The sequence below is a fragment of the Dendrobates tinctorius genome, unplaced genomic scaffold (genome assembly GCF_039654945.1).
Source record: "Dendrobates tinctorius isolate UK_male_01 unplaced genomic scaffold, ASM3965494v1 ptg000132l, whole genome shotgun sequence".
NCBI classification, from domain to species: domain Eukaryota; kingdom Metazoa; phylum Chordata; class Amphibia; order Anura; family Dendrobatidae; genus Dendrobates; species Dendrobates tinctorius.
This window is the reverse complement of record NW_027361800.1, coordinates 7,511,624-7,538,270: the sequence shown is the minus strand read 5'-3', so window position 1 is coordinate 7,538,270 and position 26,647 is coordinate 7,511,624. Positions and strand designations below refer to the sequence as shown.

The following is a 26,647-nucleotide window of genomic DNA, read 5'->3' as shown; positions in this document are numbered from 1 at the left end:
ATACGGTACCCTTTCTCACCTTTGTGCAATCACGTGCAATCCATACTGGGCCTAACACCGTCTGAGCCTGCCTCCTGATGTATAGACATATATTTTGAATGTGTACACTATGCTATCCATACATGTTATCCGGGGATACGGTACCCTTTCTCACCTTTGTGCAATCACGTGTAATCCATACTGGGCCTGAGAACGGCTGGCGAGCTGTTAAGCAAGCTACAGCACCTGTGGTTTGCACACGTAAGTTTTTCATTTTTTCAGGAATGACGGTTAGGCCTAATTCCGGAACTGCGGTTGACCTGCACTTACTGGGAAATCATCGTTCGCGGGTAATAATTATAATCAGTGATCCCCATCACTAACGTTGTTCAGCGGGTTATCTGCACCTGTAAGCGACAAACGCTGGCCTTTTCAGTGTAGCGCACATGCAGCCACGGACATGTAAGGGCATGACACACCAGTTATTGGCCAATCTCATGTGCCAGAGCCTCACGTGTCCCTCTAGTAAGCCGGACTCGGACCGCGGGGCATGACTGAGTCTCGTTCGTTAACGGAATTAAGCTTGCAATGTGTGCATCTTTTCTGTAGCTGGCATGGTTGAGGTTTCCCAGGTGGAGTCGAATTAAACTGTAGGCTCCACTCCTGGTGGTGCCCTTCTGGACATTCCTTTAAGGTTCAGCTTTGCAACCATACTGCCCACGTAAAACAAACACTTTGCCTTCATGAACGCTGTTTGGAGGGTCATGACTCATGGGAATAACGCCGCCCAATCAGTTAACCTGCTAGAGAGATCCTTCGTTGCTCCCAAGCATGACATCACACTCCCTAGGAGGAAGGTAATGCCACTGTGGCGACCGTACTCCTGGGGGCGACACAAGTGCACTGATGCCCAGCCACTGCTCGATGAATCTGCTGGTACATTGACCCAGACCACTACATTCCCCTCGCATGCTACACAGCCTGAATCTGACCCTGATGAAACTCAGGTTACCCTTCCCATATACAGTTCCATCTTACACGGTGACAAAGAGGAAGCTGCAGATGAAAGTGCAGGTTCGGCCCACCCGCCATCAGACACACCACCGTACTATCAGGGGCCCTGTGCCAGTGCCGTCGCCAATGAGTGGGCCCCCCCTGCTTGCTCAGGATCACAGCACTTGCAAGGTTGAAATACTGTGCAGTGAGATGGAAGATGGGAACGACGAGGAGTCCAGACTAGTACAGGGATTCCCTAGCGAGGAGACTTATTTCATTGTTTTCAATGTTGGGACAGCAATTTTTGGGGAGCACTATACTCTGGAGAATGATAGATGGGGCCCACCATACACTGGAACATTCCAAAGGTGGACATCAGACACTGGAGCAGCATTTACAGGGCCCATTATACACTAGAGCATTAGAAATGGGGCCCATTATGTTTGGAGCATTATTTGGGCCCATAAGACAGTGGAGCTTCATCCATGGGGACCAACATATACTGTAGCATTATGTGGAGCTCATCATATACTGTTTCAAACATTATATGGGACCAATGATTCTGTATGGAGAAATAGATGGGCCTTGTCATGAGATGTTGTACTACAATGTTCATTGTACTATACCGCTATTTCTCTGCCGTATCGGAGCATGATGAGTTGTGGTATGTGTTAAAGGGGCGCTCTTTCGCCCAGGGCACATGAAAACCTGGAGCCAGCCCTACCCCCCCACAACTTTAGCCAAATAACCCCCATTTTTCAGTGCGTAACTTGTATTATGAAATTAATTAAGGTTGACAAGCTTAAGTAAGAAGAATTGATGCTTTTGGCATTCAAATGGGCACTGTAGGTGTGTTTCCTGTCCTCCTCTCACTGCCGACTTTTATTCCCCATTGACTTACATTGGCTTTCATGTTTCGGGACGACCCCGACTTTTCCCTATAGTCGGCCGATCTTGCTCGACCCGACTTTTGGAAAAGTCGGGTTTCACGAAACGAAACTCGACCCTTAAAAAACAAAAGTTGCTCAACTCTAATGAAGACTACTAGTTGGCCAGCATCTTCGATCCACACTATGAAGGCAAATTACACAACATAATGCCACGGGAGAACCTAGAGCTAATATTGGCTAACAAACAAGCAACTCTGGTAAACAGGTTGTTTGAGGCATTCCCAGCACACAGCAGCGGAGCTGGTTCTCCCACGAGCTGTAGTGGGCAAAATGGAAGAGGTCTTCATGGTGCACACAGCCAAACTGGCGTTGGAGACAGGGGTTTCCTGACCATGTTGTGATCTGATTTCTCAAGTCCCGTGCACAGAACAGCTAATACAGAATAGATTGCAAGTGACAAGGGACAGCAGTTGTCAACTATGGTTACAAACTACTTCTCCCTTATTGAGGTTCTCCCTCACAGGTCATTCCCCTTTGATTATTTGGCCTCAAAACTGGACACATGGCCTGAATTGGCACAATATGCCTTACAGGAGCTCGCTTGCCCTGCTGGTAGTGTGCTATCTGAAAGAGTCTTCAGTGCTGCTTGATCAATCCTGACAGAAAAAAGGACCCATCTATCGACCCAAAATGTTGATGATCTAACCTTCATTAAAATGAACCATGCATGGGTTTCAAAAGATTTTGTCCCACACTCCCCTGGCAACACATAGGTTGCCAGAAAAAAGGCTCGCTATTGTCCTCCTCTTCCTTTGACTTCTCCAATTCCTCAATTTGCAGCAGCTGAAAGTCCATCCAACACATCAACATATGCCATTTTTTAAACCACCCGAAATGGGCTGCCCCCCCACCCCAGGCCCGGGGTCAACACCTGCCGCACCCGGCAAGTGCTGTTGCCCTGAACAGGTGTGTGGCCAAACCCTTGGGCGACGGCACTAGCACAGGGCCTCTCATAGTACAATAAAGTGTCTCTGACGGTGGGGGGGCCCACTCGCCGTCAGACACACTGGCGTACTATGAGGGGCCCTGTGCCAGTATCGGCGCCCACGAGTGAGTCCCCCCTGTTTGCTCAGGGACACAGCACTTGCAATACTTACCTCTCCCTGCTCCACCGCTGTGTAGTCCGCCCAGTTAAATCCGTCACGGGGACGGCCACTAGAAATTTGGTGTATTGATCGATGATGGTTAAGATGTAGCTATGGCCTGTCCTGCTGCCTTCTACCTTCAGATTACCAATGGCTACCATTTGTAATGGGCGTCAACTCCCAATCGGATGCAATGGTGCTTTATGATCACCTTTCACATTTTTCATAGTCACAGACATGTGACATTCCTGCCACCATTTTTCAATATGTCCTCTCATGGCAATCCAATAGAATCCCCTACGGCCTGTGGCTTGTGTGCTTTGCACTCCAAAGTGACCACACAGATCATGATAGGCAGTGAGGACCATGTCTACAGCTCTCCCTGTGATCACAATTTGATGGAGACGAGTTACGGTGATGGGATCGACGCTACTGCGATACATCAACCCTTTCTTCACTAATTTGCGTTTTAGGCTATGTGCCCACGTAGCGTTTTATTCCGGACACTAAAAACCGGACTCCTTCCCATAAATCGCGCGGTTTTTTCAAAGCGATTTCACCGTGATTTTACCGCGATTATGTTCGCGATTTTGCCGCGATTTTCGCGTGCGATATTCAAGCACTTTCCAAGCGATTTGAAGCATCACTTGGAAAGTGATTGACAGGTTGGTCACACTTGTCAAACATAGTGTTTGACAAGTGTGACCAGCTTTTTACTATTGAGGCTGCCTATGCGGCATCAATAGTAAAAGATAAAATGTTAAAATGCTAAAAAAATAAAGCATGGGGCGTTCTGTACACGATTTTTAAACGTTTTCGCAGCGTTTTCGTGCCGAAAATCGCTGCAAAAACGCTTAAAAATCGCTACGTGGGCACACAGCCTTACAGTTAAAGTTATTGAGGGTCAGCATCGCCTCTGCTTATTCTCCCGGGAGGTTTTCCCGTGATTACAAATTCAAAAACATCTAAAATCACTCGATTTTACGTCTGTACTTTTATCCATCTACCTTCCTCTAGCGGAGAGTCTGGACTGGCAGACTGACACTGAAATATAAACGAAGATTTCAAAGTACTCCAACACTGTGCACTGGTGTACGTTTCGAATACATTTCCCTTTTTCTCATTTTTATATTCTGGTGTAATCCATACTGAGCCTGTGAGAGTTTGTGTCTTACTCTGGTAAAATATAAGATTAAAAATGACACCAACACTGTATGCAGCTGACCAACTGTAAAACATTACCCTTTTGCAAGTTTTTATATTCTTGTGAAATCCATATTGAGCCTGTGAACGTCTGTCTGTAACTCCAGAAATATATTTGTAGATTTAAGATTAACCCAACACTGTATACAGCTGTACGCTTGTGATACCTTACCCATTTACTGCTTTTTATATAGTGGTCTAATCCATACTGGGCCAGTGAGAGTCTGTTTCTGAATCTGGAAATATCTACTGAGATTTACAATTACCCCAACACTGTATGCAGCTGTACACTTCTGATCCATTACCCTTTTACTGTTTTTTATATTGTGTAATCCATACTGACCCTGAGAGCGTCTGTGTCTGCCTCCTGAAAAAAATAAGGAGATTTATAATGTTTAAACAATACTATATGTACCTTGTATCTGGTGATACAGTAACCTTTTTATACTTTTTATATTCATGGCTAATGCATTCTGGAACTGAGAGCGTCTGTGTCTGCCTCATGAAATGTCTACAGAGATTTAGAATGTTTAAACTATACTATATATACCTTGTATCTGGTCATACTGTACCCTTTTTCAAATTGTTACATTATTGTCAAATCCATACTGAGCATGTGAGTATATGTGTCTGCCTCCTGAAATACATACGATAATGTTTTTGTATTTTAAGTAGACTGTATATACCTTGTATCTGTTGATCCAGTACCTTTTGTGCCCGAAATTCATCCTCCACCCACCACTCAAAGTGCATCATTGACACCTGGAACATTGGCACACATGTGTGATTATTTCTTGCGGATCTTCTTTTTATATTATGGTGTGATCCATACTGAGCCTGTGAGAGGCTATGTGTTACTCTTGAAATATATACAGTGGGGCAAAAAAGTATTTAGTCAGTCAGCAATAGTGCAAGTTCCACCACTTAAAAAGATGAGAGGCGTCTGTAATTTACATCATAGGTAGACCTCAACTATGGGAGACAAACTGAGAAAAAAAAATCCAGAAAATCACATTGTCTGTTTTTTTTTCATTTTATTTGCATATTATGGTGGAAAATAAGTATTTGGTCAGAAACAAAATTTCATCTCAATACTTTGTGATATATCCTTTGTTGGCAATGACAGAGGTCAAACGTTTTCTGTAAGTCTTCACAAGGTTGCCACACACTGTTGTTGGTATGTTGGCCCATTCCTCCATGCAGATCTCCTCTAGAGCAGTGATGTTTTTGGCTTTTCGCTTGGCAACATGGACTTTCAACTCCCTCCAAAGGTTTTCTATAGGGTTGAGATCTGGAGACTGGCTAGGCCACTCCAGGACCTTGAAATGCTTCTTACGAAGCCACTCCTTCGTTGCCCTGGCGGTGTGCTTTGGATCATTGTCATGTTGAAAGACCCAGCCACGTTTCATCTTCAATGCCCTTGCTGATGGAAGGAGGTTTGCACTCAAAATCTCACGATACATGGCCCCATTCATTCTTTCATGTACCCGGATCAGTCGTCCTGGCCCCTTTGCAGAGAAACAGCCCCAAAGCATGATGTTTCCACCACCATGCTTTACAGTAGGTATGGTGTTTGATGGATGCAACTCAGTATTCTTTTTCCTCCAAACACGACAAGTTGTGTTTCTACCAAACAGTTCCAGTTTGGTTTCATCAGACCATAGGACATTCTCCCAAAACTCCTCTGGATCATCCAAATGCTCTCTAGCAAACTTCAGACGGGCCCGGACATGTACAGGCTTAAGCAGTGGGACACGTCTGGCACTGCAGGATCTGAGTCCATGGTGGCGTAGTGCGTTACTTATGGTAGGCCTTGTTACATTGGTCCCAGCTCTCTGCAGTTCATTCACTAGGTCCCCCCGCGTGGTTCTGGGATTTTTGCTCACCGTTCTTGTGATCATTCTGACCCCACGGGGTGGGATTTTGCATGGAGCACCAGATCGAGGGAGATTATCAGTGGTCTTGTATGTCTTCCATTTTCTAATTATTGCTCCCACAGTTGATTTCTTCACTCCAAGCTGGTTGGCTATTGCAAATTCAGTCTTCCCAGCCTGGTGCAGGGCTACAATTTTGTTTCTGGTGTCCTTTGACAGCTCTTTGGTCTTCACCATAGTGGAGTTTGGAGTCAGACTGTTTGAGGGTGTGCACAGGTGTCTTTTTATACTGATAACAAGTTTAAACAGGTGCTATTACTACAGGTAATGAGTGGAGGAAAGAGGAAACTCTTAAAGAAGAAGTTACAGGTCTGTGAGAGCCAGAAATCTTGATTGCTTGTTTCTGACCAAATACTTATTTTCCACCATAATATGCAAATAAAATGAAAAAAAAACAGACAATGTGATTTTCTGGATTTTTTTTTCTCAGTTTGTCTCCCATAGTTGAGGTCTACCTATGATGTAAATTACAGACGCCTCTCATCTTTTTAAGTGGTGGAACTTGCACTATTGCTGACTGACTAAATACTTTTTTGCCCCACTGTATGTAGAGCGCCAAATGAACCCAACACTGTATACAGCAGTACGCTTTCCCCTTTTACTGCTTTTTATGTTGTTGTGTAATCCATACTGGGCCTCAGAGCATCTGTGTCTGCCTCCTGAAATAAATACGGAGATTTTTAATGTTGAAACTATACTATATATACCTTGGATCTGGTGATACTGTACCCTTTTTCTACTTTTTAGTTTGTTGTCGAATCCATACTGGCCATGACAGCGTCTGTGTCTGCCTCCTCAAATATATACGTAGATATATAATGTTGAAACTATACAATATATCCTTGTTATCTGGTGTTAAAATAAAACACCACAGGTTACTCAGTACCAGGCCTTTCAGGTTCTTTTGAGGGGGAAGTGTGTCACGGTGGTGATTGGGACCTGGTCCGTGGCCCTGGGTGTCCAATAAAGAAGATGACAGTTCAGATGAGGGGGAAGATGGTATGATAATTAATTTGGTGAAGGGGGATCGTGACGCCACCCGTGGTACTTGGCTAGGGTAGCCGATACTGCAATGCAGATCCTCTATGCCGGTATTAAAGCAGACAAGATGATGAAGCTCTCCACGGGCAGCGCTGTATCCCTGGGCAGTTGAGATGGTGTTTGTGAGCCGTTGATGGTGAGTGTAGCTTGTGTAGCAGGCGAGTTGTAAAAGCCACCAAGGACGCAGTTGGGTGCAGTTTCTGAGTTTTTCCTCAAAAGTTTTGTGCACAAGATGACCCGATTGGTACAGTGTCATCCGATGGAGGTGTCCGGCAAACTCAAAGGTAGATCAGGAACACCTGTTCAAGACTCCTCCTTGTGTATCCTTTCTAGGCCGTGTCTCTGCGCTGATCTCTCCCTTCCTTCCTGCTGTGGGTCTTCGCAAACAGTGTCCCAAGCTGGCAGCCACGGATCACACCGGCGACGTGGGTCAGGCTCTGGGGTCCTTTATTCCAACTGCAGCCTTTTTGAGTATTGAATGCGGCTGCGACAGAGGCACTTAAAGTTACCTCAGCCTCCATCTTTCTAGCGGAGCCCTGTATTTCTCCACTACCTTCAGGAGCCACCTTCCTCAACAAGGCCTGGTCCTTCCTTCTCCACAAACGGGATTCACAGGTGGCTTATTGCACTTCCCGTGCCCCAAGGACCCCTTGCTTCCAGTTTAGGAGCTTGGGCAAGATTTTTCTCTCTTCTCTGACCCTCAGCCCTCTCACAGCAATCCTGCTCTTACTCTGTCCTGTCACCGATTGACAACTCTCTAGAAAGATCCATTTACCTCAGACTAGCTCCACCCATCAACTGTCAGATTGCTCTCTCTGATTGGATGCCCACAATCACTCCACTACCTAAGCTACTCCAACTGTACCTACCTTCCACACTAACCACCAACACCCTTTCCTAGCCAGTCTGGGATGAGGCCATCCTCCCACCGGGTACACCCAGAAAGCACCTGACTAACATGTGTGTGTTGAGTGCAGGGTTAGGAGTCCTGAGTGGTGATCCCACCTGAGGGTGGGATACCACACCTTTGGATGAGGTGCAGTACCTCTGTGGCGACCGTACCCTCAGGGGCGCCATAGTACCCTTTCTCAACTTTCTATACTGTTGTTGGATCCATACTGGGCCTGAGAGCATCTGTGTTTGCCTCCTGAAAAGTATACGGAGATTCAGTATGTTTAAACTATACTATATATACCTTGTATCTAGTGATAATGTACCCTTTTGCACATTTTTATATTATTGTGTAATCCATACTGAGCCTGTGACCATCTGTGTCTGACTCATGAAATATATACGGAGATTTACAATTATCCCTAGACTGTATAGACCTGTCCGCTTCTGAAACAGTACCATATATCTGCTGGTATTTTTAGTCCATTTTCACAAAAATTATTTAGTATGGTAGAAGAGGCCATGGACGAGGGTGTGGGAGGCCAGCTGGTACTGATGGTGGTGGTGGTGCATCTGCTGGTATTGCCAAAAGCACAATAGCAGCTAAGGCAGGAGGTGTTGAGCCTGCATCATCAGCTGGCACAAGAAGGCCTTTAAGGCTCCCTTTTCTGGGAGTAGGTAAACTGCTTTTAAAGCCGGAGAATCAGGAACTGGATTTGCCTTACATTGCCGAAAAAGCCTCCAGTTCTATCGCCTACTCTTCTGAAGTTTAAAAAAATGCAAGCACTGAGTAGTCAGTGCAGCCTTCTGGTCAGGAACCACCCCTTTCCTTGTCTCCTTCACCCCCACTAAAAGTGAAGGATGCGGCAGCCCACACTTCAGATTACTCCATGGAGCTCTTTTCACAGGCTATGCCTGTGTTATCAAGTGAAATTCTGAATTCCCCAGTCCAACATGAATTGGAGATGGAGTGCACTGATGCACAGCCACTGCTAGATGATTCTGCTGGTACATTGACCCACAGCACTATATTCCCCTTGCACTCTACAGAGCCAGAATGTGACACTGATGAAACTCAGGTGCCCCTTCCCGCATACTATACCACCTTACACGGTGACACAGAGGAAGGTGCAGATGAAAGTGCCGGTTCCCTGAGCAGGTGGGGGTAGTACGCAAAAGTGTCCTTGCCGGTGGTAGGGCCCACTCGCCGTCAGACATACTGTTGTACTATGAGGGGCCCTGTGCCAGTGCCGTCGCCCATGAGTGGGCCCCCCATGCTTGTTCAGGGCCACAGCACTTGCAATACTTACCTCTCCCTGCTCCACCGCCGTGACGTCTTCCGCCTTTCCTGACAGTGACATTCAGGTTACAGAGCGCGATGACATCACGTTTGTATGCCCTCTTTAAAATGGCAATGCTGTGGAATCCAGAGTAGAGCAGTGCCCAGCGAGGAGAGGTATTTTATTTTTTTAAATGTTGGGAGCATTTTTGGGGGAGCAATATACACTAGAGAATGATATATGGAGCCCATCATACACTGGAGCATCATCCATTTGGCCCATCATATACTGGAGCATTCCAAATGGGGGACATCAGACACTGGAGCAGCATTTATGGGACCCTTTATACACTGGAGCATTAGAAATGGGGCCCATTATATATGGAGCATTATTTGGGCCCATAACACACTGGAGTATCGTCCATGGGGGACCAACATATACTGGAGCATTCCAAATGGGGGACTTCAGACACTGGAGCAGCATTTACGGGGCACATTATACACTGGAGCATTAGAAATGGGGCCCGTTATATATGGAGCATTATTTGGGCCCATAAGACAGTGGAGCATCATCTATGGGGACCAACATATACTGCAGCATTATGTGGAGCTCATCATAAACTGTATGGAACATTATATGGGACCAATTATTCTGTATGGAGAAATATATGGGGCTCATTATTCTGTATGGCGCACTAGGTGGTGGCCATAATACTGTATGGAGTAATATACTGTCCGTTTTCTGAGCTATTGTAGAATTTAAAATAGATAGCAGTCATGTCATGTAAGCAGTGAAGTATTTTTCATTGTACAATACCTATATTTCTGTGCCGTATCGGAGCATTATGAATTGTGGTATGTGTTAAAAGGGCGCACTGACACTCTTTGGCCCAGGGCACGCGAAAACCTGGCGCCAGCCCTACCCCCCCACAACTTTAGCCAAATAACCCCCAGTGTTCAATGCGTAACTATTATTATAAAGTAAATTAAGGCTGCCAAGCTTAAGTAATAAGAATTGATGTTGCTGGCATTGAAATGGGCACTGTACACTGTGTTCCAAATTATATGCAAATTATATTTTTCTCTGATTTTCCTAAATAGTCGGTACAAATGAGTCAGTCTAATAAAAGTCATCACCCGTTAGAGTATGCATCGAATTTTATTGAAGAAACCTCCCAATGATAACAGTATAATCTCCAAAATGAATAAAAACTCAAATTGCACTGTTCCAAATTATTATGCACAGTAGAATTTCTAAACATTTGATATGTTTTAAAGAACTGAAAATGCTCATTTGTGGAATTTGCAGCATTAGGAGGTCACATTCACCGAACAAAAAAGCTATTTAACTCCAAAACATCCTAACAGGCCAAGTTATATGTTAACATAGGAACCCTTCTTTGATATCACCTTCACAATTCTTGCATCCATTGAACTTGTGAATTTTTTGGAGAGTTTCTGCTTGTATTTCTTTGCATGAAGTCAGAATAGCCTCCCAGAGCTGCTGTCTTGATGTGAACTGCCTTCCACCCTCATAGATCTTTCGCTTGATGATACTCCAAAGGTTCTCTATAGGGTTGAGGTCAGGGAAAGATGGTGGCCACGCTATGAGTTTATCTCTTTTTATGCCCATAGCAGTCAATGACTCAGAGGTATTCTTTGCAGCATGACATGGTGCAGTGTCATGCATGAAGAAGATTTTGCTCCTGAAGGCACATTTCTGCTTTTTATACCATGGAAGACAGCTGTCAGTCAGAAACTCTATATACTTTGCAGAGGTCATTTTCACACCTTCAGGAACCTTAAAGGGCCCTACCAGCTGTTTCCCCATGATTCCGGCCCAAAACATGACTCCTCCACCTCCTTGCTGACGTCGCAGCCTTGTTGGGACATAGTGGCCATCCACCAACCATCCACTACCCCATCCATCTGGACCATCCAGGGTTGCTCGACACTCATCAGTAAACAAGACTGTTTGAAAATTAGTCTTCATGTATGTCTGGGCCCACTGCAACCATTTCTGCTTGTGAACAATGTTTAGGAGTGGCCGAATAGTAGATTTATGCACCACAGCAAGCCTTTGAAGGATCCTACACATTGAGGTTCGAGGGACTCCAGAGGCACCAGCAGCTTTAAATATCTGTTTGCTGGTTTGTAATGTCTTTTTAGCAGCTGCTCTCTTAATCCGATGAACTTGCCTGGCAGAAACCTTCCTCATTCTGCCTTTATCAGCACAAACATGTCTGTGCTCAGAATCAACCACAAATCTCTTAACAGTACAGTGATCACGTTTAAGTTTTTGGGAAATATCTAATGTTTTCATCTCATGACCAAGGCATTGCACTATTTGATGCTTTTCAGCAGCAGAGAGATCCATTTTCTTTCCTAAATTCCTTGAAACCTGTGCCCTGCTTAATAATGTGGAACATCATTCTTAAGTAGTTTTCTTTAATTGGGCTCACCTGGTAAACTAATTATCACAGGCGTTTGAGATTGATTTCAGTGATCCAAAGAGCCCTGATACACAATACCATCTATGAGTTTATTTGAAAAACAAAAAATTACATCTTTATGACACTTAAATCCAATTTGCATAATAATTTGGAACGCAGTGTAGGTGTGTTTACTGTCCTCCACTCCCTGCCGACTTTGCTTCCCCTTTGACTTGCATTGGGTTTCGTGTTTGAGTCGGACCCCGACTTTTCCCTATAGTCGGCCGATTTCGTTCGACCCGAAAAAAGGAAAAGTCGCTCATCTCTAATAGAGATACATATCTCACATTAATTTTATTATATAATTTTTTTATTGAGTATATTTATATACTAGCTGAAGAGCCCGGCGCTGCCCGGGCATAGTAACTAACTGTGGTTAGTTATAGCAAATTATAATTACCCTCCATCCCATAGTCCCATGCCCATATAACCATCATACATATCCACGATCCCATAGGCCCGTGCCCATATACCCATCACACATCCTCCATCCCATAGTCCCATGCCCATATACCCATCAAACATCCTCCATCCCATAGTCCCATGCCCATATACCCATCATACATATTCGCCATCCCATAGTCAAGTGCCCATATACCCATCACACATCCTTCATCTCATAGTCCCATGCCCATATACCCATCATACATATCCTCCATCCCATAGTCCAGTGCCCATATACCCATCACACATCCTCCATCCCATAGTCCCGTGCCCATATGCCCATCACACATCCTCCATCCCACAGTCCCGTGCCCATATACCCGTCATACATATCCTCCATCCCATAGTCCAGTGCCCATATATCCATCACACATCCTCCATCCCATAGTCAACCATTATGACATCATAATGAGCGGCAGGGCTTGCAACCTACGATGACATCAGCGTCGCCATGGCAACCATTATGACATCATAATGAGGGGCGGGGCTTGATACACACACACACTTTTTCCCCATTATGTAGATGGGGCAAAATTGTTTGGTGAATTGGAACGCACGGGGTTAAAATTTTGCCTCACAACATAGCCTAGGATGCTCTTGGGGTCCAGACGTGTGACTGCCAAATTTTGTTGCTGTAGCTGCAACGGTGCGGATGCCAATCCCGGACATACATACATACATACACTTGAGCTTTATATAATAGATATAGAATTTTTTTCTGCCAGTCATTGCCGTTTCTCCGTGCCCCCTGCATACATATGCGTTTTTATTTTTTATTTTTTACTTTTATTTCTATTTTATTTTTTATATATGATTTTTTATGAAAATAAGAATAAAATTTCTTTTTGTAACATTTTGTCTTTTTTATTAGTGTGAAATTTTGTGTCATTATGTCTTTCTTATGATACATTTAATAAAAATAATCTAATTGTATGAATAGTGTTTTGAATGTCTTTTGTTTGGGTTGTATATTGTATCAGATATTCTGAGTCTCTGTGATTTTTTAGTATACTATTGGTATTTCTTTTATAGGTATCTACCATAATTAGTTTTCAACCTGGACAGTGCCAAGATGCAACCGTCCAGGCTGAGAACAACTGGTGAATGAGCTGCTGAGAATGCGGCACAAGTGACCGGGGTGACGTCATAGAGTTTACCTCTGGTCACTGAGGCTCCGTTCCCAGCCGGGCTGAGCTGCTGTGAGATACAGTGAGATTCCCACTAGCACCGTGAAGCTCTGCAGTTAATGAAAGATCTGATTATGTACTCTTTCTTGGTAACTTGACTTTGGAAGGTTTTACTGACATCAAGGACCGGACATTCAACACACCCACTACATTTGTAGCAGCCTTTTATTCCTGAGGTTAGCCATGTAGATCCATGTGGGTTAACAAAATGGCTATGGACAAGGTGATCTCCAAGGATCTGCCTTTTTTGTGCATAATTTGAGGATATGTTGTCAGCAGTCCCCCAATGTCATTGTCTATTTTTACCACCATCCAATGCTTTTCAAAAATGATCTCACATCTCCAGCTCCATTGTTAAATGTCATAATGAAGCGTGTGTTTTTTTGCCCTTCTTGTTTAACAGGTGTGGACAATAAATCTGATCTGTGACTATTAAGGGATATTCTAAAGGCGTCTCTTAAGACCCTATCAATATCCTCTCACTTGAAATCTTTGCCTCAAATCATGAGCTTGATTCTTAAATTTATGAATATCTGTACAGTTTTTTCTGATCCTTATGTATTGACATTTCCCTCTGTTTTGCACATTAGGATGGCTGCTTTCCCATCTTAGTATGGAATTGGTAGAGTAGGCTGACCAAAAGTTCTAGTACTCAAAGTGCCATCTGGCATTTTTTTCAATCAAAATATCTAGGAAGGGCAAATGAGGACATCGACAAAATGTTAGAAACTGTCCTCAGAGCCACACCAGATGACGAACACATCATCGATATATCTTAGCCATATCACGACGCTCTCACTTCCCTGACCGGCTCCTTCATCAAAAACCACCATTTCCTCCCACCAGCTCGGGAGCAAATTAGCATATGAGGGGGCACAAGGGCTCCTCATTGCTATGCCCCATGAGCTGGTGGAAGTGCTTGGTGTCAAACATAAACACATTTTTTTGTCAATAAGAGGTTCAGACAAAGCAAATTCATTATGTCTCTGAAATTCTACTGCCTGAAGGCCCTTGGAATGTGGGATCAAGGAGTAAAGTGCCTCTACACTGTAAAGTCTACAGCAATACTTGCTAGGATCATATCCTGTTCTAATACTAGCCCCTCAATCTTATTAAGAAGATCTGTTGCATCCCAAATGTAAGAATTCAGGGTTATAACAAAGGGTTTTAATACTCTATCCAGGTAGATTCCTAGATTTTGTGACAGGCTGTTTGTAAGGGGGTGAAGTACAGGAAGAGGCGAGAGAGAGTTGCCTCCTGCTCTGTGCCCGGAACCATTGAGCAGGGCAGCAGGTTCCCCGGGGGACAAAAAAGCAGGCTGTTCAACAGCCAGGAAGAGGAAGGGAGGAGAGCTGAGAGCAGGAAAAGCGTGCGGGCTTTTCTCAGAGCAGCGCAGACATCAGACAGGGGAGGATGCTGACACAGACCAGGAGAGGGAGAGATCTCCAGTACAACCACCAGAGTCAGATAAACTGCGGACAAAGACTGTAGACCGTGAGTACATGAAGCGGGGTACTGCAGTGTCAGGAAGGTTGCGCACTCACCCCTGTGATAAGATGCTTCCCTGCAAAGAGACTGCTCTCTGTGCTAAGACTTTTTTCCTGCAAAGAGACTGCGTTCTGTGCTGAGACTTTTCCCTGCAAAGAGACTGCGCCCAGTGACAGGGCTGTGACCTGCTGAGAGAGACTGCACCACGTACGAAGTTCCGGTGACCCTTGTGTTAATGCAGAGCCCCTGATTCTGGTGGTAAAGCACCACTGCGGAGTTGGAAACAAGGACTTGGAGCATAGGGGATATCATTTGTCTCATGCCCCTCTGGCTCCCGCAATAACCCCTCATACCCCAGCTGGACACTGTTAAAGGCACAGGATACAAAGTACTTCAGACTACAAGCGCTGGTAGTGATTCGGCACCAACGTTGGAGAAGAGTGACCCTTCAATCAAGACCCCTGCAGACTGATAAGTTCCTCCATAGGAAAATTACCTTTATTACTGTTCAGTACTGTTCATGCCTTTCGTCTGTTTGCTTAACTCATTTTCAGTATATTCATATTTACACTGTTAATCTTGTCAGTGTTATCCCCTGTAAATAAACCTCCCTTTAACTGTTGGTCCGTCTGTTCCGTGGTGACATACATAGCACCTGCACATTTTTACATGTTGACCCCTGACACAACAGGTCTACCTTTCAAGGGATTCAGACCTTTATGCAGTTTAGGCAAGCAAAATAAAGTCTCAGTAACTGGATGTTGTTTTGGTATTATGAACTCAAATTCTTTTTTATCCAAAACTCCTGCTTGAAGACCACTTCTCAAGATTATATTTAATTATACCAAATATTTCTATTTAGGGTTATTATGTAAGACCTTATAGCAATCTGAATGATCCAAAATCTTCATACACATCTGACTGTAGTCTACTGTGTCCAGGACCACCACATTACCACCCTTATCAGATTGTTTGATCGTAATGTGGTGATCCTTCTCCAGTCCACAGAGACACCCCATCTCATCATGAGTCAGATTATATTTTGTTTTATTCCTCTTTTCTGACAATTTCTCCAAGTCCTCTGTCAACAGGTGGACAAAAATGTCAATCGAGGACAAATTCCCTTGGTGGTGGCATAGATTTACTCTTACTTTTTAGATGTGTAAAAGGTCCTTCTCCTTTAAGGTTTGGGACAGTTTCAGAGGGATTGTAGGGAAGTCTGATATCCTCCAAAAGTGAATCTGGGACACACAGTTCAGCTCTCATTTTATTATTATTATTATTATTATTATTATTATTATTATTATTTATTTATTTATATAGCACCATTGATTCCATGGTGCAGTACATGAGAAGGGGTTACATACAAATTACAGATATAACACAGTAAGCAAATTAACAATGACAGACTGATACAGAGGGGGGAGGACTCTGCCCTTGCAGTCTTAGGCTAAGTGCACACGTTGCAGAAAATTTCTGCTCAAAAACCTGAATCCCTTCCCAGAAACCGCACCTATTTTTCCTGCTGCTTTTTTTTTGCGCGATTTTTTGCTCGGTTTTGATGCGTTTTTGATGCGGTTTTTTCCGCAGTGGTTTTTAAACGCATGGAAGAAGCCAAAACCGCAGAAAAATCCGCAAAATTAATGTGCATGCTACGTTTTTTACCGCGATGCAGTTTTTTCGCGGTAAAAAATGCATCAATGTGCACAAAAAGTGCAAAATGCATAGAAATGACTGTGCAGCTTATTTTTAGCGGTTTTATAGTGAAAACCGCTGTAAAAACTGCTAAAAAAAATGCTGTGTGTGAACACAGCCTTACATTCTACAGGATGGTGGGGAAGGAGACTTTAGGTTGGGGGGCTGAAGCGAGGTGGTAGCTCCAGTAGTGGAGAGGAGGCAGCGGGGTCATTGCAGGCAGTAAGCTTTCTTGAAGAGGTGGGTTTTCAGGTTCCGTCTGAAAGATCCGAATGTGGTTGATAGTCGGACGTGTTGGGGCACAGAATTCCAGAGGATGGGGGATATTCGGATATTCAGGAGAAGTCTTGGAGGCAATTAGATAAGGAGCAAATGGGGAGGAAAGAAGAAGGTCTTGGGAGGACCGCAGATTATGTGAGGGAAGATATAGGGAGATTAGTTCAGAGATATATGGATGAGACAGGTTATGAATGGCTTTGTAGGTCAGTATCAGTAATTTGACCTGGATACGCTGAGGGAATGGGAGTGAAGAGATTTACAAAGGGGAGAAGCAGAGGAGTAGCAAGAAGAGATGACTTAGTCAGGCAGCAGAGTTAAGGATGGACTGGAGCGGTGCGAGAGTGTTAGCAGGGATGCCACAGAAAAGGAGGTTGTAGTAGTTGATGCAGGAGATGATGAGGGCATGCACAAACATTTTAGTAGGTTGAGGGTTGAGGAAAGGACTCTCATCCGCTCATATAAGATATTTTTGCCATTTTAGTTTTGATCTGGGATGTATTGATACCTCAGTAAAAAAAAACTCTTTTGGCACACTAGTTTACCTTGTCCTGGATTCTTAAATTCCTTTTCTATTTTTAAAGTGTACCTGTAATTACAGTTACAGTTTTGTGCATTTTATATGAAATTTCTCCCCTGGACAATTGGATTACCGCAATAAAAAATCCTCAAGATGATGGAGGAAATTGTGCGGTTCAACTACGCTGAACTTGCTTTCTAGAGGGCAGAAGTGTTATATGCCTCATTGCAGGATTCGGGTGTAGACACCCAGTGAGGGTCTGAGTGTGCGTGTGAATTGGGAATACCGGATATGTTATGTCTTGCATTCCAAGAGGCGGTGGTATTGGAATGTAGGCATCAGAAAATACATAGATGCATTCCAAAGAGAGAAAGGAACATGCGCAGAGGCGCCCTCAGAACACAAGGTATGAGCACCGAACTGATTGATTTCTCGAGCATACGCTATGAGGGGTGGAAGTGATGTCCTGCGCATGGTTGAGGCACCTTTATAATATAAAAAGGAACCTGGGAAAGTGGGTGAACAAGAGAGGTGAGGGTATGAACCCCCCATTAGGCTACAAAATCCCCTGATGAATCCGAGGGAGGGAAGAAACGGGTAGGGAGGTGGTCATTTGACCCATTAACTTCCCACTATACTGCCCTTAGTAACGGATGTGTATTAGCGGACATGTGTTTGACTCTGCATCCTGATGGGCTGACAATAGGGTCAGATGTGTTTTGAAATGGGACTTCAATCAAACTGCGGGTGAGACAGCTCCAATATGAGTTGCTGAATGATGTTGTATATTCAGAATGGAACATGATACTCACCGTGTTTGTATATTAGACATATACCACTATTGTGAATCCTAGTCTCTTCTACATATGCAATTGAGGAGGAATCTATTATGAATTAAGGGATTCAAGCTGTATAAAATAATTTCAGCAATATATGTATAGCAGCTATTAGGCCTTTGGTTATTTGTGGTGGAATAATTGTTTGGCTAATTTGTATGGTACATATTTCTCACCGTACTTTATATTGCATACAGTATGTTGCATGCAACCAAGGAGAGGGGATTTTAAATATAGAGTAGATTACTTTTCCTTTGGCTGTTATGCCTTGGTAACTGGTCTGTGATATCTGACCTACTATTTATATGTTGTTTGTGTCAGGTTGTATTTGTATTTTAGAATTAGTCTTTTAACCAGTATAATAAAGGTTATGTTTTAAAAATCCCTCTTTTTCTGCTATAGCTACTGTGATAATTGTGATTTCAGTCTTTTTCGGTTAGGTTTTTTTTTCTTAAAGACTAATCTGCTGATTAGCAGCAGCAGGGGTAGGCTGATGAGAGTAATAGTCCCATCAGCCGCTGCCTGCTGTCACTTTTATCACTTAAATATTACCCTCATCATTCTCCCCTGCTCACGCTTATCACCGGCAGAGCAGGAGAGAATGATGAAAGCCGTGTTCAGCACCTGGCGCCGGGGAACAGCGCTGTAACGCTTCTTCTCTGGCACCTGTGCGTATGGTACTGATGTGGCACACGCGTGCCACATGTGTGCCACAAGTATTACACAAACGGACACTGACATCTCCGGTACTGGAAATATCAGTACGTGTGAAAGAGACCTTATAGTGGGTTTTTATGTTTGGCTGTTGTCACACACTAAAAGATGCTTTTTATTGCAAAAAAATAGTTGATGCTTTTTATTGCAAAAAAATAGTTTTTGCATCACCACATTTTGAGAGAGAAGCTTTTTCCATATTTTGGCCCACAGAGTTATGTGAGGTCTTGTTTTTTGCAGGACGAGCTGACATTTTTATTAGTACCATTTTCGGGCGCATGAAATTTTTTGATCGCTTTCTATTCTGATTTTTGGGAGGCAGAATGAACAAAAACATACATGAATTTCTTTTGGGGGGGTTGGTTAAATGTGTGGTAAAATTCTTCGAGTCAGTACGATTACATTGATACCTCATTTATTTTTTTGTGTTTTGGCGCTTTTATACAATAAAAACTATTTTAGAGAAAAAGTAATTATTTTTTGCATCACTTTGTTCTGAGAGCTATAAATTTTTATTTTTCTGCTGATGGAGCTTTATGGCAGCTTGTTTTTTGCGGGACAAGATGATGTTTTTAGCGGTACCATGGTTGTTTATATCTGTCTTTTTGATCGCGTGTTATTCCACTTTTTGTTCGGCATGATGATAAAGCATTGATTTTTGCTTTGTTCACTAAAGTGGTTAACTAGTGGGACAGTTTTATAGGTTGGGTTGCTGCGGACGAGGCGATTCCAAATATGTGTACTTTTATTGTTTAGATTTTTTTTCATTCAAATATTTATTTAGTGATGGAATATATATTGATTTTTTAATTGTTATTTAAAATGTTCACTTTTTTACATTGTCCCACTATGGGACAATCATTTTTTGCAGGCTGATCACTTCTATAGCATGCAGATGAAGCAGCTGACACACGGAGGTGATTGTCCGCGCACCCCCCCGTGTGCGTGGCCTTTCGCAATGATGTAATATTCAGTGTCTTGTCAGACGGGCCCAGGTCACATGGACAGAATATTATATATATATATTATATTATCAGATGTCAGAAAGGTGTTAAATGAAGACCAGCGTAGTCTAACGGTCCCCATTCACTATAATGTGCTCCTTCAACTATCTGTCAAGATTTCCATCATACTTAATACTCAAGTTCTTGTTCACACTCTAGCTATCTCATCGGTGTTCATCTTTGCCCTCAGGTCAAGGCACATTGGGTCAAGCTTGTCATCTGCATGGCACTGTGCTGCATTAATTAATTCAATGTACAGTATGTCTGGATGTGGGTACAGACAGATGTTGGGCCCACCTGCTGAGTCCGAGGAGGAGTTAAACAATCACAGCAATGTCTTCCCCTCAGTAACAGGCTACAGCCAGCAGACATTGCAGACACAGAATGTAAGTCAAGTTGGTACAAACCATGGCCTCCTGGGACAGCAGAACATCTCCTGAAAGTCTATTTTCTTGACCAACCAGGAAGAAGCATATAAATTCAAAAGTAAACATATAGATAACAGTCTATTCTTTCTGGCTTGCTTAAAAATAGATGTCTGGTTAATTAAAATGCAATGTGGTGTCTCCATAGATGACATGTATGTCATTGATAGCAGCATTTAGAAGATTAAATGGCCAGGATGAGTGCTAACAGCATACAAAGTGCATGGCACAGCTTACTACAGAACAGCAGAAACCTCATAACACCCAACTTTTAGGCTATGTGCACACGCTGCGGATTGGCCTGCGGTTTATCACCTCTACAATGGAGGAGATGGTAAACTGCAGCAGAATCCGCAGAAAGAAGTGACATGTCATTTCTTTCTGCGGATTCAAAACCGCAGCTTTTCCGCAGTTAAAAATCTGCAGCATGTGCACAGCAGAATGTAAATCACATAGATTTCCAAGCTACTGTACACTGACTGCAGAACTGCTGAAGATCCGCAGCGGATCCACAGCAAAAACCGCAGCATGTGCACATAGCCTAAGGCTGGTTTCACATTTGCGTTAAAACAACGCTGCGCCCTGCGTCATTAAGCCCCGCCCTGAGCCGGCTCCCTGCCCGCCCCATCCGGGATCACCGCCTACTTTCGCATTTGCACGCATGCGATCGGCGCACCCTATCTTTAGCATAGGGTGCGCAGATCATGCGCTGCCAGTGTGAAAGTAGCGTGCTGCGCACTTTTGACGGTGCGCCGTGCGCGCCGAAATGCAGCATGTTGCTTTTCGGCGCACACAGCGCACCGTCAAAAGTGCGCAGCACGCTACTTTCACACTGGCAGCGCATGATCTGCGCACCCTATGCTAAAGATAGGGTGCGCCGATCGCATGCGTGCAAATACGAAAGTAGGCGGTGATCCCGGATGGGGCGGGCAGGGAGCCGGCTCAGGGCGGGGCTTAACGACGCAGGGCGCAGCGTTGTTTTAACGCAAATGTGAAACCAGCCTAACAGAGTAGAAAGCGTGAGAAATGGCATGATACACTGTGCACACCAATGCATAATTTTGACCTCACCACCAACTAGACCTCCTAGCCACACCCATTAAATTTTTCTTTGTACCCTGTCAGGTGGAGATTTGGGAGGTTCAGGAGGGATTAGACCCAAAATCGGTATCTAAGATGGTTGGGACCTATGGATCTATTTATTTTTCTCATTAATTCATAGTTGTAACAGACATAACTTTTCCATTTTTACGCAAGCTTCTCTAAATGAGGTCTTACCATTTTATTTCTGTAAAATTTACACTTAATGTAAATGCTGCATTTTTTTCTGCTGCTATTTATCTGCATGTTTTCTATAGGTGTCAGGACCAAACTGCAATAATAATCTTCTCTGGTTATTGCATTATTGATGTGTTTTGGTGAAGATTTGAAGCAGTGTTTTATTTATTTTTTGTTTTGTTTTTAAAGTACATGAACACTTTGATTCTGCGCTTTAGAAAAGCAACAATACTTTTTTGCATTATTTTACATGCTTTTTCAACATGAATTCTTTCAGGCTCCCAACAGAAGCCTATAGAGAAAAAAAACAAAAAAAACGCACAGTTCAACTGCACGTTTCACATCCACTCGGTGCACCTTTGGTGTGGTCAAACATTTAAATGCAACTTCCCAATAAGTTGTTTTCCCTTCACCTCCACCCCTCCCTTTTTTGATTGACAGCTCTTGTTTCATAGGGTAAGAGAGGAGTGGAGATAGTTGGAAAACAAGCAGGTGGAAAGGTGTGTATAAATGATTGACCCTACCAAGTACCAAGCTTGTTGTGAATAGTCATTCTGTGCTAACAAAGTCCCTTTTAAATATGGGAAGCATAGTGGCTCAGCTGCTGTGCAGGACTGAAGTCTTGGGGTCCAGGGTTCAAATCCCACCTAGGACAACATATGCAGAGAGTTTGAATTGTTTCCCTGTGTTTGTTGGAATGTCCTCCAAAAGACATACTGATTAGGAAAGATTGCCAGCACTAAATAGGCCATTGATGATTAAATCTGTAGAGGACTATGGAAATTAATAGTTCTATATGCAATTTCAAATACATTTCTAGAGAAAGCGAGTTATAATTTGGTGCCATTTCTCAACTCTAAATCCTTCTATGGAAAGATCTTAGTCTGTTGGATAGATGTTCTTTTCTGCTAATATCCTTTTATTTATAAGAAATTGAAATTGTCATGATCGTGGTTTGTGGAACCACTGTGCCACGGACCGCAGAGAACCTGGAGGGGCGTGACTAAGCGATCACCTAACTATTCACTAGAGCCTCTGAAGGTGAGGTTAGACGGCTCCCGATGAACGCCAGGTACCACTCCAGGGCAGATCAACGGTCACGAAACAGTTGGACCCGAAGAACAGACTGGATGGAGCAGCAGGCAAAGCTAGTGTCAGAGTGCAGCTGACCAAGTTTGTATCAGAGTGCAGCAGAGTTTGTCTCAGAGCCATAGTTTGTGTCAGAGTGCAGCAAGCAGGATTTGCTTTAGAGTGCAGCAAGCAGGATTTGCTTTAGAGTGCAGCAAGCAGGATTTGCTTTAGAGTGCAGCAAGCAGGATTTGCTTTAGAGTGCAGCAAGCAGGATTTGCTTCAGAGTGCAGCAAGCAGGATTTGCTTCAAAGTGCAGCAAGCAGGATTTGCTTCAAAGTGCAGCAAGCAGGATTTTCTTCAGAGTGCAGCAGGCAGGATTTGCTTCAGAGTGCAGCAAGAGGGATTCGCACTTAGAGTACGGTAGGCAGGACTTGCACTGGTATGCAACCTTACACAACATAGATTGAAACAGTAAGGTTGCTCAGGCACCTCCCCAGTGGAGAGGAAGCAATATATACATAATGCTTCAAAACCATTGGCTGGGCAGGAGATAGAAAGTGCACATGCTGGCCCTTTAAGAGAGCGGAAGCGTGAGCGCACATGGCCTTAGAACATGGTGTAAGTAACTCGTGAAATACATCACACACATGTATATACACCCACAGAGTAATGCCCAATTATAACAGTAATACTGATGCAAGAGGACTAATTATGGGACTAATCGCAAATCAAAATACTGACAGCTGAAAAAAACGATCAAACGTCCAAATACTATGAAATTAGAAAATATTTAATAAATAATACAAATACAAGGAGGGGGGGAGAGAGTTGCCCACAATGCATATGTTGAAAAAACAGACGCTCAATGGATAAAACTGCACAAAAACATAATGCATGGGTACAAAACACGCTGTATACAAATGCTATATAATGATAATAAAGTGACGCCCCTTGAGAAAGGCTTCTAAGCCGAAATGCGCGTCGGGGTGATGCTCCAGGATCTGGCCCCTCTCCCATCAGCACTTTAGGTAAACTTTTATACCATATGGCATCATTTGGGTAGCGGGGGGTTTTCGTGCACATGTATTGGCTTCTATGATGGGTATCATTATTATACACAGCCCTTGATGTGGGTGTCTGTTACTGTATATATCTAAGTCATATTACCATGTCATAACTTAATATCCTTATATAGCATTTGTATACAGCGTGTTTTGTACCCATGCATTATGTTTTTGTGCAGTTTTATCGTATGGCCTTAGAACATGGCCAGAGACCCGGGTGGAAGTGCTGCTGTGAGCATGCAGAGACTGAGGAAGAGAGGAACCAACTTCTGCACGGGTGAGTGAACTGACATGCCGGGAACCCGGCGTGGTGTTAACAGGGATATCCAGCCAATTTATGTATGATTATTGGCACATGTGATGAAGAAAAAAAAGCCTCAAAATCAATTAAAATTTATTTTAGTTAGATCCTATAATAATATAAGAATTAAAAAAATGTACTTACCCAATCGAATTCCTTGCATTATATGTTGGATAACAGGTTGTGAGGTTAGGCTGGGACTGAGAAGTGGTTAATCGTGTTTTATGTTGCTTTGAATCTAGGAAATATAAAAAACATGGTTAAGAACAAATGAAGAAAAAATAATATAGCTACTTTTTTGTAGTATAAAACTATGAGAGGGAGTGGGTTCAAGATTTAAAGAGGCTATCTGTTGTGGTATAAACTTTAAAGGAGTTGTCCTTCAGGCATTTCATCAATATCAGGATAATGGGTGTCCAAGACCCTGCACCCTGACCATTCAGCTATTACTATCTTCAGCCACAACAGAACATTATCTATGGTTCGTAGAGTTGAGCGAAACGGGTCGGTCAATTTCATAAGTCGCTGACTTTCGCTGGTCGGGTTTCATGAAACGAAACCAGACCATTGCGTGAGGTCGGCGACCAGAGCGCCAAAGTCACGTTTCAAATGATGCTTCCAGCGCCCTTTTTCAGCCAATGATGGAGGACGCACACTGTGAGCAACGCGATGACATGGGCATCGGTCACCACCATCTTTGAGAAGGGCATGCAAGTGATTGGCTTGCTTTGTGTGGCATCACAGGGGCTATAAAAGGGCGTGCACGCCGACCGCCTTCTTACTTCTGCCGATCTTAGCATTAGGGAGAGGTTGCAGCTGCTGATTCTAAATAAGGGAGAGCGTTAGGCAAGGAAGAAGAGCAAAAAAAACTGCTTCTGCTGGTAGCGATTTCCACTGTACAACACACCAGTTTGTGTGCAGTGACAGGGGAGGATATATTTTTGTGCATCAGCTCTGTTGGTTATTAGGCTGCCTTATAAGGCTCCCTGATAGCTGCATTGCTGTATGCACACTGCTGTGCAAACTGCTTTTTTAAAAGAAAAAATACTTTTCTTCCTCTTTTCTGCACAGTTACCAAGCGTTCATTTTTCCACACTTTGGTGTGCAGCAGTCCTGCTTATTAGGCTGCCTGCTGCCATACTTGGACTGAGAGCATCACTGTCAGCCTCCTAAAATCTCTAGGGAGATTCAAATTCTTCACAATACTATATACACACCTTGTGCCTGGTCATACACCTGCCTATTTCAGCCTGTTAAATTGAGGTGTAATCTATAGTGGGCCTGAGATAATAGTTCAGCCTCCTAAAATCTCTAGGGAGATTCAAATTCTCCCCAATACTATATACACACCTTGTGCATGGTCATACACCTGCCTATTTCAGCCTGTTCAATTGAGGTGTAATCTATAGTGGGCCTGAGATAATAGTTCAGCCTCCTAAAATCTCTAGGGAGATTCAAATTCTCCCCAATACTATATACACCTTGTACGTTGTACTGTAAAGTACCATATAGCTGGTGGTATTTTGGGTACATTTTTTCAAAAATGAGGAAGTATGGTGGAAGAGGCCGTGGAAGTGTGCGGGGGTTGCCAGCTGGTACTGATGGTGGTGTTGGTGGTGGTGCATCTGCTGGTAGTTACAAAAGCAAAATAGCACCTAAGGCAGGAGGTGTTGAGCCTGCGTCATCTTCTGGCTCCACAAGGCCTCGAAGGCTCCCTTTTCTGGGAGTAGGTAAACCGCTTTTAAAGCCGGAGCTTCAGGAACAAGTTTTAGCCTCCAGCTCTATCGCCTCCTCTTCTGAAGTTTCAAAAAATAAAAGCACTGAGTCGTCAGTGGAGGCTCCTGGTCAGGAACAACACCTTTCCTTGTGTCCTTCACCCCTACCAAAAGTGAATGATGCAGCAGGCCACACTTCACATTAGTCCATGTAGCTCTTTCCCACATACCATGCCTGGGTTATCAAGTCAAATCGTGAATTCCCCTGTCCAAGATGAATCTGACATCGAGTGTGGGTGGCCAGCCAGGGCAGTGGGGTTAATCAGTACCGGGCCCGTGTCTCAGAGGGATGTGTCACGGTGGTGGTGACCCGGTCCGTGGGCATGGGCGTCCATGCAAAGGGGTGAATAACGTTTATAGGTGAATGATACGTGACGCCACCTGTGGTTTCTGATCAGATTGACCAGCGCTGCAGTGTCGCTTCTCTGGCACAGATCTTGTGGTGCAGCTAAGATGTAGAAGCCCTGCACAGGTAGGACCGTAGTCGCAGGGCAGATGAAAGAGTTGGTAGATGGTGTGCAGTGCAGGATGTAGCAGAGCCATGCACCAGGCGCAGGAGAAAGATGACAGACACAGTTGTGCAGTTCCTTTACCTGTACATGGTAAGTGCCGTACAGGACCCAGAGTTCAGATGGAGAAGGAGTTGGTCAGCCTGGAAGCAAATTAGGAACTCTGTCTCTGCAGATAGGTAGTGTGGCCTCCGTTCTATCGCTTATCTG

General features: G+C 43.8%; 1 protein-coding gene across 4 annotated transcripts in view; it reads right to left on the bottom strand.

Moving 5' to 3' along the window:
* LOC141048056 (uncharacterized) overlaps nt 1-26,647 on the bottom strand; it is a 1,479,555-nt gene that overhangs the window by 1,346,396 nt on the left and 106,512 nt on the right. For all 4 annotated transcript variants that reach the window (XM_073543414.1, XM_073543413.1, XM_073543415.1 and 1 more), the window contains exon 3: nt 24,298-24,391. In XM_073543414.1, the coding sequence (XP_073399515.1) occupies nt 24,298-24,391 (94 nt within the window). The remainder of the gene's footprint in view (nt 1-24,297; nt 24,392-26,647) is intronic.